At 44.3% G+C, this 14253-nt stretch overlaps 1 protein-coding gene across 5 annotated transcripts; it reads left to right on the top strand.

Annotated features, from left to right (window-relative positions):
* The first annotated feature begins 37 nt into the window (after positions 1-37).
* On the top strand, positions 38-14185 carry LUC7L3 (LUC7 like 3 pre-mRNA splicing factor). 5 transcript variants are annotated; one of them, XM_042833002.1, is made up of 12 exons: positions 38-184; positions 3501-3567; positions 4318-4357; positions 4592-4736; positions 5307-5381; positions 5461-5565; positions 6067-6240; positions 6691-6974; positions 7513-7673; positions 12067-12207; positions 12313-12418; positions 13732-14185. In XM_042833002.1, the coding sequence occupies exons 1-12, from the start codon at positions 86-88 to the stop codon at positions 13742-13744; spliced, it is 1410 nt and encodes a 469-aa protein (XP_042688936.1). In that variant the 5' UTR covers positions 38-85; the 3' UTR covers positions 13745-14185. The 5 variants fall into 5 exon arrangements, with proteins under 5 accessions (XP_042688936.1, XP_042688939.1, XP_042688935.1 ...); XM_042833001.1 differs by having other exon boundaries at positions 39-184; positions 6079-6240; positions 12313-14185; XM_042833003.1 differs by lacking the exon at positions 12313-12418 and having other exon boundaries at positions 39-184; positions 12067-12260.
* The last annotated feature ends 68 nt before the right edge of the window (positions 14186-14253 follow it).

Below are 14253 nucleotides of genomic sequence, written 5' to 3'. Positions count from 1 at the left end.
GCGAGCAGCGCAGCCGCCATTTTGTCTGTGTCAGTTCGGCGCGGCGCGGGCGGTCGGGGCGCGGGGCCTCGAAGTGCCGGACGAGATGATTTCGGCCGCGCAGCTCCTCGATGAGCTCATGGGCCGGGACAGGAACCTGGCGCCGGACGAGAAGCGCAGCAACGTGCGGTGGGACCACGAGAGCGTGAGTGCGGCGGGGCCGCCTCCGCCCTCCTCCTTCCCCTCCCCCCAGGGCCGGGCCCGGTCGGAGCGGCGCGGCGGGCGGGGCGTCCCCGCTCCGTGCGGGGGGAGCAGCCCGCGCCGAGGGGTCGAGAGCCGGAACCGGAGATCCGGGCGGGGCGCGGGGAGGCCGCGGCTCGGGCGGGAGTCCTGCGCGCGGCGCCGTTAAGCGGAAGCGGGGCGGCCGTTGGGCCCGGCGGGGCGGCGGCGCGGCCACAGGCCGGCAGGGCGGCGCTCAGAGAGCGGAGCGGAGCGGGGCTCCCTTTGTTGGCACCGCGGGGCTCCGGGGCAGAGTGCGGCCGTCCCTCGGCTTTCCTGCAATAAACGACGCCGATAAGGCTTGTCGCGCGCTCCGGGGAACGCTTTCCGCGGTAGAGCCGATCGTTAGCGAATGGTGGCTTTTGCTGCCGTCCGTCCTAGCGGTATTGCCGAGTGATTTCCATAAAGAACAACTAAAACTGAAGCCTGGCAGTGATGACAGAGCTCCTGGAGGCATTTCTCTGGCAGAGATGGGACCTGTCGAAATACAGCTTTATTTCTCCTTTGCAGTGCAGTTCTGAGCTACGATGCGTGCTTTAAAGGAACTGCCACAGTTAGGATGTAATTCCTGACATGTGTTTGGTGTCCCTGTGGGTCAAACTGCAGAACACAAACAGTTGTGCTCTATGGGGCTCCTCCCAGCTCAGAGCTTTCTCTGTACAGATTTAAGTTGGGAGAAGTGCTCCACTGCTGTCCTCAGCTGTATCTGAGAGGCAGAGGCTGGAATGTGCTGTTTTTCACCCAGATGTGTGTTGCTGAAGGTTGGTGGGTGTGCGTTCCTCCCAGTCTGTGAGATAAGGGCCTTTGCTGTGTGCCTTAGGCTGCCCGATCCCAGCAGCTTGTTGGTTTTTAATTTCTGCTGCATGGATAAGTTGTGCGTGTCAGGAAGGGAGCTGTTAGTTGAGGAAGTATTCACAGCATTCTTGAAGTCCTTCTGCGCTTCTTAACCAAACATCGTTGTTCAGTTGAGTGTTCAGTTATGTGTTTTCTTTTGATTCTGGACCCAAAATAAAAAGGGGATGTTCAGCCCTGGAAATACCGAGCAGATGGCCTGAGCCACGTGGGCCCAACTAGAGTAGTGAAGGGGATGGTTTTGGTTCATTTCTGAAGGTGAGGAACACTTTGTGTTGTCTTTAGTCAGGTTAAGATGACTTTGTCTGTAAAAGAGAAACTTATTTTTTTCAACTTTAGGCTGAAGAGGTTGACTGTAATGATAGGAACCTCTTTAAGATGCCATTCAGCTGTTTGCATGTGCTCTCCAGAAACAGGGCTGCCTCCCTTCTTCAGTGCTGGATCCCTCCCTTGTCCCCTCTGTGAGGTGCAGCCTCCATCCCTGTGGGAGCTGCTGCTTTGTTTGCACACTCCTCCCCTTACTGATGAGATTCATGGGGCCACCACTGAAGCAGTGTTTTTATGGGTGCTGTAGTCAGTTGACAGGTTTGTAGCAGATATTTGCTGGTGTTAAAATATAAAGATAAATTTCACTTTAATTCCTTGCATCCCAGAGAGATTAAACTTGTAATGCTGACATGTTTTGAAAGTCAGCAAGTGCAAGTAGGATTCAGAGAGCGGCACGCATTGATCTGCTTGAGTGCTGCTCTGTGTACATGTTAGGATCCTCCCTGGTCAAACTGCACAGCTGTCAACAGGTCACCTGTGTGCTGTCAGCATCTTGTGCTCTCATACCAAAACTTAGAGTTTGTGTCATGTTTTCAGTTAGGGAAAGTTACCAGAAGGAGCTCATCTCTGTTTCCTTCATCATTTGTAGGTTACACGTGAGCAGATACAGAGATGTGAGGAAGATGCAGTGAAGTACAGGATGGGAACGGGTTGTGTGGAAGCCCCTGAAGCGCAGTGATAGCTGAGTGTTTGTTTGCAGTATTAACAGATCGTGTTTCTCATTACAAAACCTGTTGTAGAGCTTATGTTCTTACTTTGAGACTTTCCAGCAGCTGTATGTTTCAGGAGTGCTGGGTGTCCTTGGGTAATCAGTTCTACATCTGGCATAAAGGCATTCTGTTTGGGTCAGCAGGAGCTCGCCAGCACTGCATGCTGTTGTCTTGCTGCCTGTTGCAGTGCCCATAGGTGAGGTTTGCTCCTGGAGCAGCGGCTAAAAAGCTTCCTCAGTTCGAGTGTTCTTATGTGTACTGGTGCTGTGGGAGCACTGGTGGTGTGAAGCATCTCCTGTGCTGCCTTGTGATGTCCTGCAGGAAGCACTGTGTGTCAGGAGGTGGGGGGCAGGTGGCTGGGAGCAGTTATCCCTGATAGGAGCGGTATCTCAAGGAATAGGTGCTGTATTTAAAATGCTGTTTGACCCTACTACCTGTTTGCAGTCTGTTACGTGTTTGTTTTTTTTTTAATGCCAGAACATGTAAGTTGTTTTGCATGGAGGTAGAATCTCTCATTCCTCTTTTTTTGTTTTTTGTTTTTATTGGCTCGTTTTTGTTTTCGTTTGTTGGCTTTGGAAATTGGCTGAAGTGTCACTTGTTAATTGTTTGCTCAGGTACTGTGCAGTACTGTTGCTTTTCTTCCATTCCTCAAATAGGGCTATGGTTATAGACATTTTTACTGACTGTTTTATTTGGTGCCCCAGTGGCCTAAGGTAATGACAGGAGAGGTGTTCAGGTTGGGTAACAGTGGGTATTTTCATGGCTGTTTTCATGTTGTGGGAGGCTGGGCTGGGCTGGGCTGCAGGCAGGGCAGCACTTGGTGCAGTTCTGACCTCCACAACCAGATTTGCAGTCTGTGGTTAGTGTGGAAAAAGAGAGAGGGCTGAGCTGATGGGGACAGCTGCTGGCCCTGGTGATACAGAGAGGTGGCTGCTGAGGGCAGGTTTTGGTGTTCTCTATTCACCCCCATTTGTTAAAATCCTTCCAAATGTATTTTAAGGAGTACAGTGTCGCTGCTCTGTGTCCAGCATGTGTGAGTGAGCGCTGGATCAGACTGTGATGTACCACCTCAGTGATGGCTTCCCTTGGTGTGAAATGTTTAGCATTAAGGGGTACCACCAGCACAATGGGAAGCAGGCGTTTTGGGGGCGTGTTGTCGTTAACTGTGGTTGTAGTGTTTGCTGCCACCACGTAAAGCAAAGGTAGGGCTGGATGTGGGTGAAACTTGGAGAAACATTGCAGACTGTACTAAAGGGGAGTTTTACTTTGTAGCTTAGAAAATAGAAATAATTACCAAATGTCATCAATTCGCGAGGAAAAAGAAATGCTGCTTGTTTTTCTCTCACCTGACAGGTTTGTAAGTACTACCTTTGTGGCTTTTGCCCTGCTGAATTATTCACAAACACCCGCTCTGATTTAGGTAAGCACCCATGTTGTTTTGTTGCCATTTGGACTTGTTGCCATTTGTAAACAGCTTTACTGTCAAAAATGGTCATTTTGGAAATGACCATTCTTAGAGTTGTCAGTGGCACCATTTATTAACAATACTTATTCCAAATCCTGCTTCTAAGTGGGGAATTTAATGATTTTAATTTTACGGTGTGAATTTAATAATCAGAGGTGGAGTTGCTCCATTCCTTTACAAGTGTTGTCTTTTACTTGGATTCAAGCTGTCTGGGCAGCGTTTGAACTTAATGTTTTCAAGCTTACATAACCTAAGAGAAAACCCACTGAGGAAGGAGGGAGAATTTGCCTGTGGCTGTGCTTCGTGGTCACAGATCTCCTAATTCTACTCTAACGATAAATATTTTAATTGGTCTTTATTTTAAAGAACAATGCCTGAAGTTTAAGGAAGTGCTTTGATTACATTTAATATCTCATTTTACCTTTTTTTAAACTGTATTAAGGCTACACTACTTATTATTTTGTGTAGTTTTACTGATGTAGAAAAGTCTGGTAATTATCTTCTATGTGAAAACTTTACACATCATTCAGAATTTCCTTTGGTTTTCTGACACGGAGCCACATTGGCATTCTTCCTGAAATGTTTCTTTCAAACTCCAAGCAAAAGAAGCAGAAAGGTGTTCTGTATAGATGTGCAAACAAATTCTGATAATGTGTTTACAGCATTCAAGAATGCAAGCTTAAAATTTATATGTGGTCTTTTTAGGTCCTTGTGAAAAAATTCATGATGAAAATCTACGTAAACAGTAAGTATGTTGTCACTGTGTTAATGCACAGTGCTTCCAGTGTGCTTGAACTGTCCTATAAACAGGCTCTCCATGAAAAACTGACTTCTTACGCTTTGTATGAACTTTTATTTATATAAATTGCGCAGTACTCTGTTACCTTCAGCAGAAGTTTGAGATGTGGCAGCAGATCATTGTTTCTTGTATGTTAGGAAGTGATGTGGGCTTTCATTTAAACAATGTCTCTCCATACAGGTATGAGAAGAGCTCTCGTTTTATGAAAGTGGGCTATGAAAGAGACTTCCTGCGCTATTTACAAAGCTTGCTGGCAGAAGTAGAACGCAGGATTCGAAGAGGCCATGCTCGCTTGGCACTGTCACAGAACCAGCAGTCTTCTGGGGTGAGTCTGGAAGAATCATTGAGGCAAATAATTTTACCTCGAAGATGAAAACGTTACCTGTTTACTTTGTCTCCCCAGGTGACCCAGGAGATGCCCACTAGATCAGTCAGTTCCCATGGTAGCCTGCCTAGTGGCATTGGACAAGCCAAGTGGCTGCAGTCAGCCAGCAGGAATCCCTCTCTGCTTTCCCCAGTGCTGTTCTCTCAGATCAGTACTCAGTCCCCTCTCTGGGACCATTAATCCTGTCGGGTGTTGTCTTCACCCTGTTAAACATCAGCATACCTTCTATCCCAGTTAGGCATTTGAATTTAGACTGCTGTTTTTGTGGGCCATGGCCTCAAATGTTTTTGTTGATTTTGAGGGGAATTGAATAGAATTTGCTTCACTCAGCACGGAGGGCACTGTGTCCAGGGGCGTTTCGTGTTAGACCAGTCTACTCATAGCTGTAGAGGTAGGATGAGGCCGTTCCCAAAGTGCCTCTGGAATATAAGAAGACACAGTTGGTGTGTTTCAGAATTTCCTGCTATTTAGTTTTACTTAAATAAGTGATGCCTTTGTACCCCTTGGCAGGCAGCGGGACCTACTGGTAAAAACGAAGAGAAGATTCAAGTATTAACTGACAAAATTGATGTACTACTACAACAGGTGAGTTTATGTTCTGTAACAGATCTCTTAATTTTGTCACTTGCTGAAAGGTTTTAGCTTGTTTTTTGTTGTCCTTCAGATTGAAGAACTGGGCTCAGAAGGGAAGGTGGAAGAGGCACAAGGAATGATGAAACTTGTTGAACAATTAAAAGAAGAGAGAGAGTTGCTGAGGTCTACAACTTCAGTAAGTAACACGTTGTTAGTTCTGTCAGGTGGGATTCCAAATGTGGCTTAACATTACATTCCCAGTCCCCTTGTCAGTGGTGCTGTAAAACAGGAGTGCAGGATTGGACAGCAGCATGGCATGTACACGTGTTACTGTGTGCTGATTCTGTGCACTGTCTTGAGTGTGGGTTTAATGCTTACAAGTTAGGAAATTATTTACACTGCAGTCCTACGGGTTTGTGTGCAGATTTTGCTAGGTCAGGTCTTAGTTAAACTTTGAGGTGTAGTTTCCTGTATTTAAGCAACTGAACACCATGCAGCCATTTGCTTTCTCTCTCCCAGTAGGACGGGAGTGGCAATACGTGGCTTATTCTTATCGTGTTCATCCTGGGTTCAGTGCTTCAAACGCAGGCTGTGCTGTTAGGACCTGGAGCTTTTGTGGCAGTAACAACAGTAATGGTAAAGTTCCAAATGTCTTCGCTGTCACCTGTCTAACATTTGTTTTTCTTTCATCTAATATGTTCTTTTGCAGACGATTGAGAGCTTTGCAGCACAGGAAAAGCAAATGGAAGTTTGTGAAGTTTGTGGAGCGTTCTTAATTGTAGGAGATGCACAGTCCAGGGTAGACGACCATTTGATGGGAAAGCAGCACATGGGTTATGCCAAAATAAAAGCTACTGTAGAAGATTTGAAAGTAAGCATGTCTTTAGTTAATGAATGTAAAAACTGCTTGGAGGCTTCCTGTGGTAAACAGAGGGCCGACCTGTGGACTTTTCTCAAGTGTGTGAAAGACTCCAGAAATGGTGCATGTAGAGGATGAAATAGAATTCTGCTCTCGGCATTTGGCTTTGTGCGTGCACTGATGTCCTTGCTCGTATGTGATTGTTCTGTGTGTGAGTGAAGAAGTAAATTCGGGTAGGAATTTTGTGGATGTTGTTAAGTGGCCTACATTCTTGTGAGAGTTACAAGGATAAAATCTGCGTGAGAGAGGATGCCAGTTTCAGGGGTTGTAGCAAATGCTTCTGTGTAGGCTGCCCTTTGTCAAAATGAAAGTTTAAGCTTCTGCATCCTGGGATTGTATGAAGAAAGTTACGTTAAATGGTTTTCCTTCAAAGTTCTTATTTTTCCCTGACTTATCTTGAAGGAAAAGTTACGGAAAAGGACAGAAGAACCTGACCGTGATGACAGGTTAAAGAAAGAGAAACAAGAACGAGAAGAGAGAGAGAAAGAGAGGGAACGAGAGAGAGAAGAGCGGGAAAGGAAGAGAAGGCGTGAAGAAGAAGAGAAAGAAAAAGAGAGAGCCCGTGACAGAGAGAGGCGTAAGAGGAGTCGCTCCCGGAGCAGGCATTCGAGCAGAACGTCTGACAGAAGGTGCAGCCGTTCGCGAGACCACAAGAGATCAAGAAGCAGAGAAAGAAGGCGAAGCAGGTACAGGAACAGAGTCTTTTCACACAGCTTTTCTGAACGTTAAAGTCTTGCGTGGGCCTGATCTGTCAGCCTGGGCCACATCAGTAACTTGTTAGCTTTGCTATTGTTCTCTCTCATTGAGAGCACATTTACTGTTTCTATGGGTAAGAAGGTTTGGTGCACAGTTACGGCCTTCCCTGCATTTTTGGAAGTAGACGACGTCTTTGTGGTGAAGTGGTTGTACAAAGGAGCTTTGAGTGCACTTGCTCCTGAAGGACAGTTGTTTTTTTTGTTTCCTTTTTTTCTTCTCTTCCTCCTCCCCTCCCCCCCCTTAATTTTCCAAGGATTTCAATTCCTGATGGCTATTCTTAAGCTGCGAGGTTGGGTGTTTGAGATGAAGGTGGCAGTGTGAAGCCAAATCTTGCATACTGAGGAAATACTTGCACACAGCAAATAGTTGTTTTCTGTAAACAGTGAATAAATTGGAATATGGAAGTGGGTTCTGTTCTGCGAGTTCCAGCTGACGTTGACATTTCTCACGTTTTCTGTGAATGTCCAGGAGTCGTGACCGGAGAAGAAGCAGGAGCCATGATAGATCAGAAAGAAAACATAGGTCTCGCAGCAGGGACAGGAGGCGATCAAAAAGCCGTGATCGGAAATCTTATAAGCACAGAAGCAAAAGCAGAGAGAGAGAACAAGACAGGAAGTCAAAAGAAAAAGGTATGTTTGTATGAATGCTGAATTTGTATCAAATTCTGTAATTGATTTTTTTTCCTGACATCTGAAAAGTTTGTAGTTTCCAGTCAGGGACTGAAACTTCTTTTTAGCAACAAATCAGAGCTGGTTCGATAAGCTGAAAGTGTTGTTGTAACTGATTTGGAGCATTATCTTCTTCCTAGTCATTGTTAATGCCTGTGTGTGCATACATACACCCAGCATCCACCTCTCGTCTGTTACAGTAGGAATTAAGAGCTTACTACTTTGTCTGCAAGTTAAGTGTGCCGGGGTTTAGATGTGTTTTAAAGCTTGTGGCCTGTTTACCTTTAGAAAAACGTTTGCACTGTGATGAGGTTCTTTTTGAATGAGTATTCTTCTGTTCTTACTGTTGACAAATATTTTTGTAATTACCCTTTGCTTTCATGTGTTTCGTGACAGATCAGTAGTTGTTTCCACTTGTAGCATCTACTAATTGTCTATTAGTTGTCATTTCCTTTATTTTTCTTCAGAAGACAACTAAAAGCACTGGTAATCTATGAATGCAGTTGAAGATAAATCTAGCATAACTCCTCTGCTCTAAAAGACAGTCCTGTGCTGTCTCTTCCCACCCCCTCCCCCCCTTTGCTCCTTTCCTCCCCTCCATGCTCCTTCCCTCCCCATTTTTTTAATGTCTAAATGAATTGAGATTCGCTCGGTCGATACTCAGGTGAGTCTCAAAGGAACGCCATGCAGTCCTCAACACATCACAGCACTCCATACAGCATGGTGGCAGCTCGCTGCTGCTTACCAGAGACTGAAGTTTCAGAAGGGGTCAGAAAAGAGCTATAGAAGAGGCTCTCTGCAATGAAAGGTGCTGCATGCATGTTACCTGGGCCGGTTTGCTCTAACCTTCCCCATAGTTACCTGGTCCAGAGCCAGTTCTTGTAGAGTAGGTGATGCTTCGCCTTTCCATTGCCTGATTTTCTTGGACCATTTTGTTTTTTCTGGTTTATACCAGTGCATTCTTAGCATTGATTCTTTTCTCAATTTGCTGTGCCCTTTATTGGCGAGTGGGCTTTGTTTTGTTTTGCTGCCTGCTTGTGGGCAGAGGAGCCCATGTCTGGTGTTCAGGTTCAAACCCAGTGTGATAGTTTGTATCTTTCCATTCCTTACTTTCTTCCTACCCAATGCTGTGCCTTTTTTGCCTACTTCATGAATAGATTGTACTCTTCAATGTTCTGTGTCTGTCTGTGCATATAAATAGCTCATCTTGTTTAAATTTGCTGTATTTCGTAGGGCTTATGGCTTTTCAGTTCTTTCTGGCATCTTTTCATAAGTAGAGAGGCCAGTAAGCTTTCTTCAGCATATCAGGATTTCCAGTTTAAACGTGGCTGATTTCCTTGCTGTCCATTCTGTTTGCTGCTTGCTACCTTTTTCCTCTAGAAATGAGCTGTGATACCACTACCACTTCCCACTGATGGGGAAATCAGTTACACTTTGTTTTTCTGACTGTAACGTGTAGAAGTATGAATAGGCCTTTGAGAAGGACTGTAATGCTGCAGAGCTTTGTGCTTTTCTGTCCAGAGGAATCTTTTTAAAAAAAAAAAAATAAAGAAAAATTGGGAGGACAGTTGGTGTTTTTTAAGAACCAAGTGTCGAGTTGTGCAGTGATGCTGTTGACACTTGCATTCTCATGCTGCTGTTAACTGTAGGCAGTTAATTCAGCAGTTTGCTGTGGATGTTCATGTGTCTGCAGTGTGAGGCTGGCTGCTCACTCTGGCAGCCTTCACTCACTGCTCTGTTGGACATACTGGCTTCAGAATGGAGTTGTCTTTATATACACTGTTAATCTCCAATTTATACAAGTAAGCAGCAAAGGCCTGACTGTAACACATGGAGTGCCTTTCATCTTGAAGTCTCAAACAGCTTTTTGAACATGAATCTAGCAGGAAAAAAAGACAAGGCACAGACCCGAGGCTTGCCTACTGTTACACATTAAATCACAACCAAGCTTTGAAAACTCACAAGTCCTGGCTTTTTGATGGCTAAAGTGCTGTGGCCTACAGTGACCTTCATGGTTATATGAGGAAGTGTTTGAAATCTGAGGCACGTTATTTCAAACTCCTGTTTCAGGAGCAGGGAAACATCTGCTAAAGGAGAGGCAGCTGCCAACCATAACCACCAGTTGAGCATGAACACAGCTGCTATTTATGTAAGCTAATCTCAGCATAGGTGGCATAAATAGTTGGGGGGGGAAAGGTTGTTTGAATACCTTCTTTACATGAAGGATCAATGCTGGCATGTGCCACCAGGCCACTTCTACTTGGCTTATCTCCTGCAATCTGGATTCATGAACTTGTGTAAAAGTCATTGATTTGGTGCTTGTCTTCCTGTTAGTCATTAAACCTCAGTAACGTCAAAGCACTCAAACTGTCAGTAAGAGGATATCGTGTTTAACGGGCTGGCTTTCATTCTCTGGGCAGTAAAACTGTTTGCAGTGTCTTGGTAAGAATTCTTACAGAACGTTACAGTTTCCCACACAAACAAATAGGAAAATGTGCATGTGTTGAATCAGGAAGCAGAGTCAATGTGTGATTATACACAGTAGATCACAGCTCAAATAATCTATGCGGAGTACCAACAGCAAGCTAACTGTATGTGCTTATTCAACAAAACCCAAGTCTTCCTGATGGGGAACGCAGTGAGGGAACACAACTGTTTGCAGATACGCCAGGAGCGGGAAGAATTGCAGTTGGTTGAACTGCTGGTCAGTTCTGCTTGGCAGCTGGGAACTCTGCTGGGGTAGAACTGCTCTATCATCGGAGGGGTTAGAGGAATGCCACAGGTTAACAGTCATTTTTAATCTCAAACAAAATTATCCCTCCTGACCTAATTTGAGAAACCAAGACAAAACAAAACCCTGCACACTGCACATCCATAGGGCTATTAAGATCTGCCGTATCTACATAGGACAGAAGATAAGATTATTGGACTGACTACTAGTCCTCTGCGGGGAAACAAGACTACTATTCCTCAGTGGATCTACGTGTGCATCGGAGATACCTATAAGACACAAACAGAAGACTTTGTAACAAGGTTAGTTAGAGTGCCATCTACCTGCGGAGTTGCAAACGGAGGGCAGGCAGAAGGGCGTCGCTCAGAGTGCCGTGGCACCGCGGTGCTGCGTGCGGCGGCGCTGCTCAGCGGAACCCAGTAGCCGTGTTTGTAGGCAGCTGCCCTGTTCTGTGCGGAGGTTCCCCTCCCTCTGGCCGTGTGTTAAAAGCAGCGGAGCTGGGGTGATGCTTCTCTCCTGAAGCTTAATTTCCGCTTTGTCTTCTGAAGTACAAACGTGTGTCACGCCAGCCTAGGTGGTAATGCTGTTTAAAATAACTTTTTCAGAGTGTTCGGTCTGTGCGCTCCTGTTTTGGGGATGGATTTATGTGTGCCTGTGTATGTTTGTTTTAATTGCCCAGGCAGCAGGGAGCAATTGGAAAAACGAGCATGAATGTTCAGTGTGGTAACATCTGAGAGGTGGTTCTTCTGTTTGGATTTTTCTCTCTCTGAAGTGCCTTTACAGAGGGTTGAGTATTACGACGTGTAGTAATATGGGAAGAATTGATATTTTATTAAATTTGCAAACACAGAATTTACAGACGAGGCACACAGCTCTGCTGCTGAGCTCTACTTTATTTCTGGCTTCCTTCCTTCTTGAAGATGACTAAAGAAAAGATGCATTTCCCAGCAGGTAGCGAGCTCCTCAGTGCCAGCCAGCTTTCTCACTGATGATGAAACTGGGGTCGTTCCCATTTTGCTGTTCCTTTGCCTTTGGAATACGGTGCTTTTTGTGTACCGTCCAAACTGTTTCCAAATTGAGAATCAGTAATGCTGATGTGCACACAGCTGCTGTGACGTGCTGTCCAGTAAAGTTAATTTTGATCGTTATGTGATCTTCGCCTTCAAAGCTAGCTGTGCTTAAGACTGCTTGTTTCCTGAATGTTTGATTGGGGTTGCTGATTTTATTTTTTTTTTTTTAACTGGGCAAAATAATGTACTCATGCATCACCCCCATGCGTCACCAATTAAAGCTGGAGACAAGAAAGAACCTCTAACAAGTGAGGAAGCCCGACGCCTTGTCTGCACTGCCGCAGTCGCTGCGTTCCAGCAGACAGCTGTGCTGCTGCCTCTGTCAGCTCTGTCCCTCCCAGCACCCCAGCCTGTTCTGTCCCCTCTGACGCTTTGTGGTACCCTGTCCCTTCCAGGATGGTAGCTTGGAGACTATTTCTATGACTTTGAGTATTAATACTGTGATTGTAGGAAATAATTGTCTGATTTAATTTTTTTTTAATGCAATGTATCTCACGTGTGCAATGTTTGTTTTTACTTTGAAATCCATGGTCAATGTCTTCTTTCATGGCAGAAAAGAGGGGATCTGATGATAAAAAAAGTAGTGTGAAGTCCAGTAGTCGAGAAAAACAGAGTGAAGACACAAATACAGACTCGAAGGAGAGTGATACTAAGAATGAGGTCAATGGGACCAGTGAAGACATTAAATCTGAAGGTGACACTCAGTCCAATTAAAACTGATCTGATATGACCTCAGATCAGACAGAGGTAAGTGCATTATTTCAAACTTTGATTAGGGCTTTTTGTTACTGTTTAACAGTGCAGCGTAAGTATGCACAGATGAAGATGGAGCTAAGCCAAGTAAGAAGACATACTAAAGCACCTTCTGAAGGAAAAGACAGTGTAGTCCTGCAAAACATTTTGAGGTACATTGTTTTGTCTCAGCTATTTTGTAGCAGACTCGTGCCCCATTAGTGTGCCTCTTTGGGACATATTGTAATATAGTCACCATAGAAACAGTAATTATCCTTTTTTTATTTTTAGGGATTTTGTTATCGTTTTTAAAAAAAAGTTGAACTGTTTTTGTATTTAAGTCCATATTGTGTTGGTACATCAGCAGAAACTTTTGCTTTAATGCTTAATATTTGAGGCACATGTTGGACTACTTTGTTTTTATATAAACTGCTAGTATTTCTTTGTCAAGGATGTTTCTAGTTTTTTTTTTGCTTTATTGCCTTGCATTCTAATGCAGTTTGTTCTGTAACTCGAGAGCCAGTAGCATTGGATTGATGGAAGTGTAGGGTTTATGAATTATTGCAGCTGACTACCATACCTCACACAGCGTTGGTGTTGTGAGCGGCCCATGAAAAGCCAAATTAAAAATCAAGGATTCAGTCAAACTAAGCAGGTACTCATGCCAGGTACTCCTTTCTCTACCCACATCCATGTTTGAATGCTGTTGCCTGTAATCTTTAAGCTTACTGTTGTGTTTTTGATTTTCAAGATAGTGAGAAGGACTTCTCGTGTATTGTGTGAATACTGTAAATCTGATGTTAACAGAACGGGATTTTCTTCCAACTGTGTGTAGGGATGCAGAGGTGCCCAGAATTAGATATCTTTAAAGAGTTAAAAATGCAATAAACACTACATAATAACCGCCTTGTTACTTTCAATGCAATTCAAGTCTTTAAGAGGTATGTGCTTAATATTTCCTACTGCGTAGGAGAGTTTGCGATCAGCCGTAGCACAGAGAGGTGGAATGGCTGATGCCACGTTTGTAAGGCAAATAGAAATACAAAGTCAGATGCCAGAAAACTATTATGGTGTTCGTGGCAAGAGTGTATGCTGAGAAAGTATTTGCTGGAAACCAGATGGCTAAACGTGAGGAAATGCAGATACTTGGAAGCTTTCCCCCAGCTCCTGACATTCCTTTACCTGAGGTTTCCGTAGTTGCATTCCTGAAATAAGGAACTAACAGTGGAGAGTACGGCTGATAAACGAGTTTCGTGCAACAGAAGCTGTTAGTACAGCTTGGCTGTCTGTGCTCAGAAAGCTGGGACGCGTGGTGTCGGTCGCGACGCCGTTACTGCTGCGTTACTGCTGCTAAAGCCAGTGCTGCTCAGTGTGGACATCTCTGTAGCGTTAAGGTGCAGCTAACAGCTGGGCCAGGATAGAGCTGCTGAGCAGGATGCTCTCTGCGCTGCCTAATTGTCTGCTCTCCCAACGTTTTGCATTGCAGGACTGCTACGTGAGGAGTCTGCGAAGATGGCGGAAGACAGCTTAACGTGAAGATCTGCTTTAAAATGAGGTGACAGAAAGCTGTAGTGGCGTAGAAAAATATAAGTTGAGTTAGATTTTTTTTTTTATAAAATTAAATTCAGGACTGGTTTTTCCTCCCAGAGCTCAGAAAGATGTGTTGATAGCATATATGCTACTGAGAATATAAGTCCTGTATCCTTTTTTTTTTTTTTTTTCCTTTAAGTCTTTTTAAGATAAGAAACCAACATAACCTGAACACATGGCTTGCTCAGTGTTTAATTGCAAGTTTTCATTCTTGGACTTTAAAACACAAAAATAAATGTTTAGTATTTGTGTGAATCGAACTAAAACGAATCCCATTTTTACAACTAAGGTATTCCTAGCTTCTTGATATATGAAAAATGGAAATAAAGTATCTTTGAATTTCTGTTACAGATTTGATGGTCTCTGTCATTAACATTTAGTATTAAATAAGTTTTTCTTTCCTAATAAATCTGCTTGT

The sequence above is a fragment of the Centrocercus urophasianus genome, unplaced genomic scaffold (genome assembly GCF_019232065.1).
Source record: "Centrocercus urophasianus isolate 14NV4802_14NV808 unplaced genomic scaffold, USGS_Curo_1.0 seq_40, whole genome shotgun sequence".
Lineage (NCBI taxonomy): Eukaryota > Metazoa > Chordata > Aves > Galliformes > Phasianidae > Centrocercus > Centrocercus urophasianus.
Note: the sequence above shows the minus strand (reverse complement) of the source record. Positions and strands in the feature narration are given on the sequence as shown.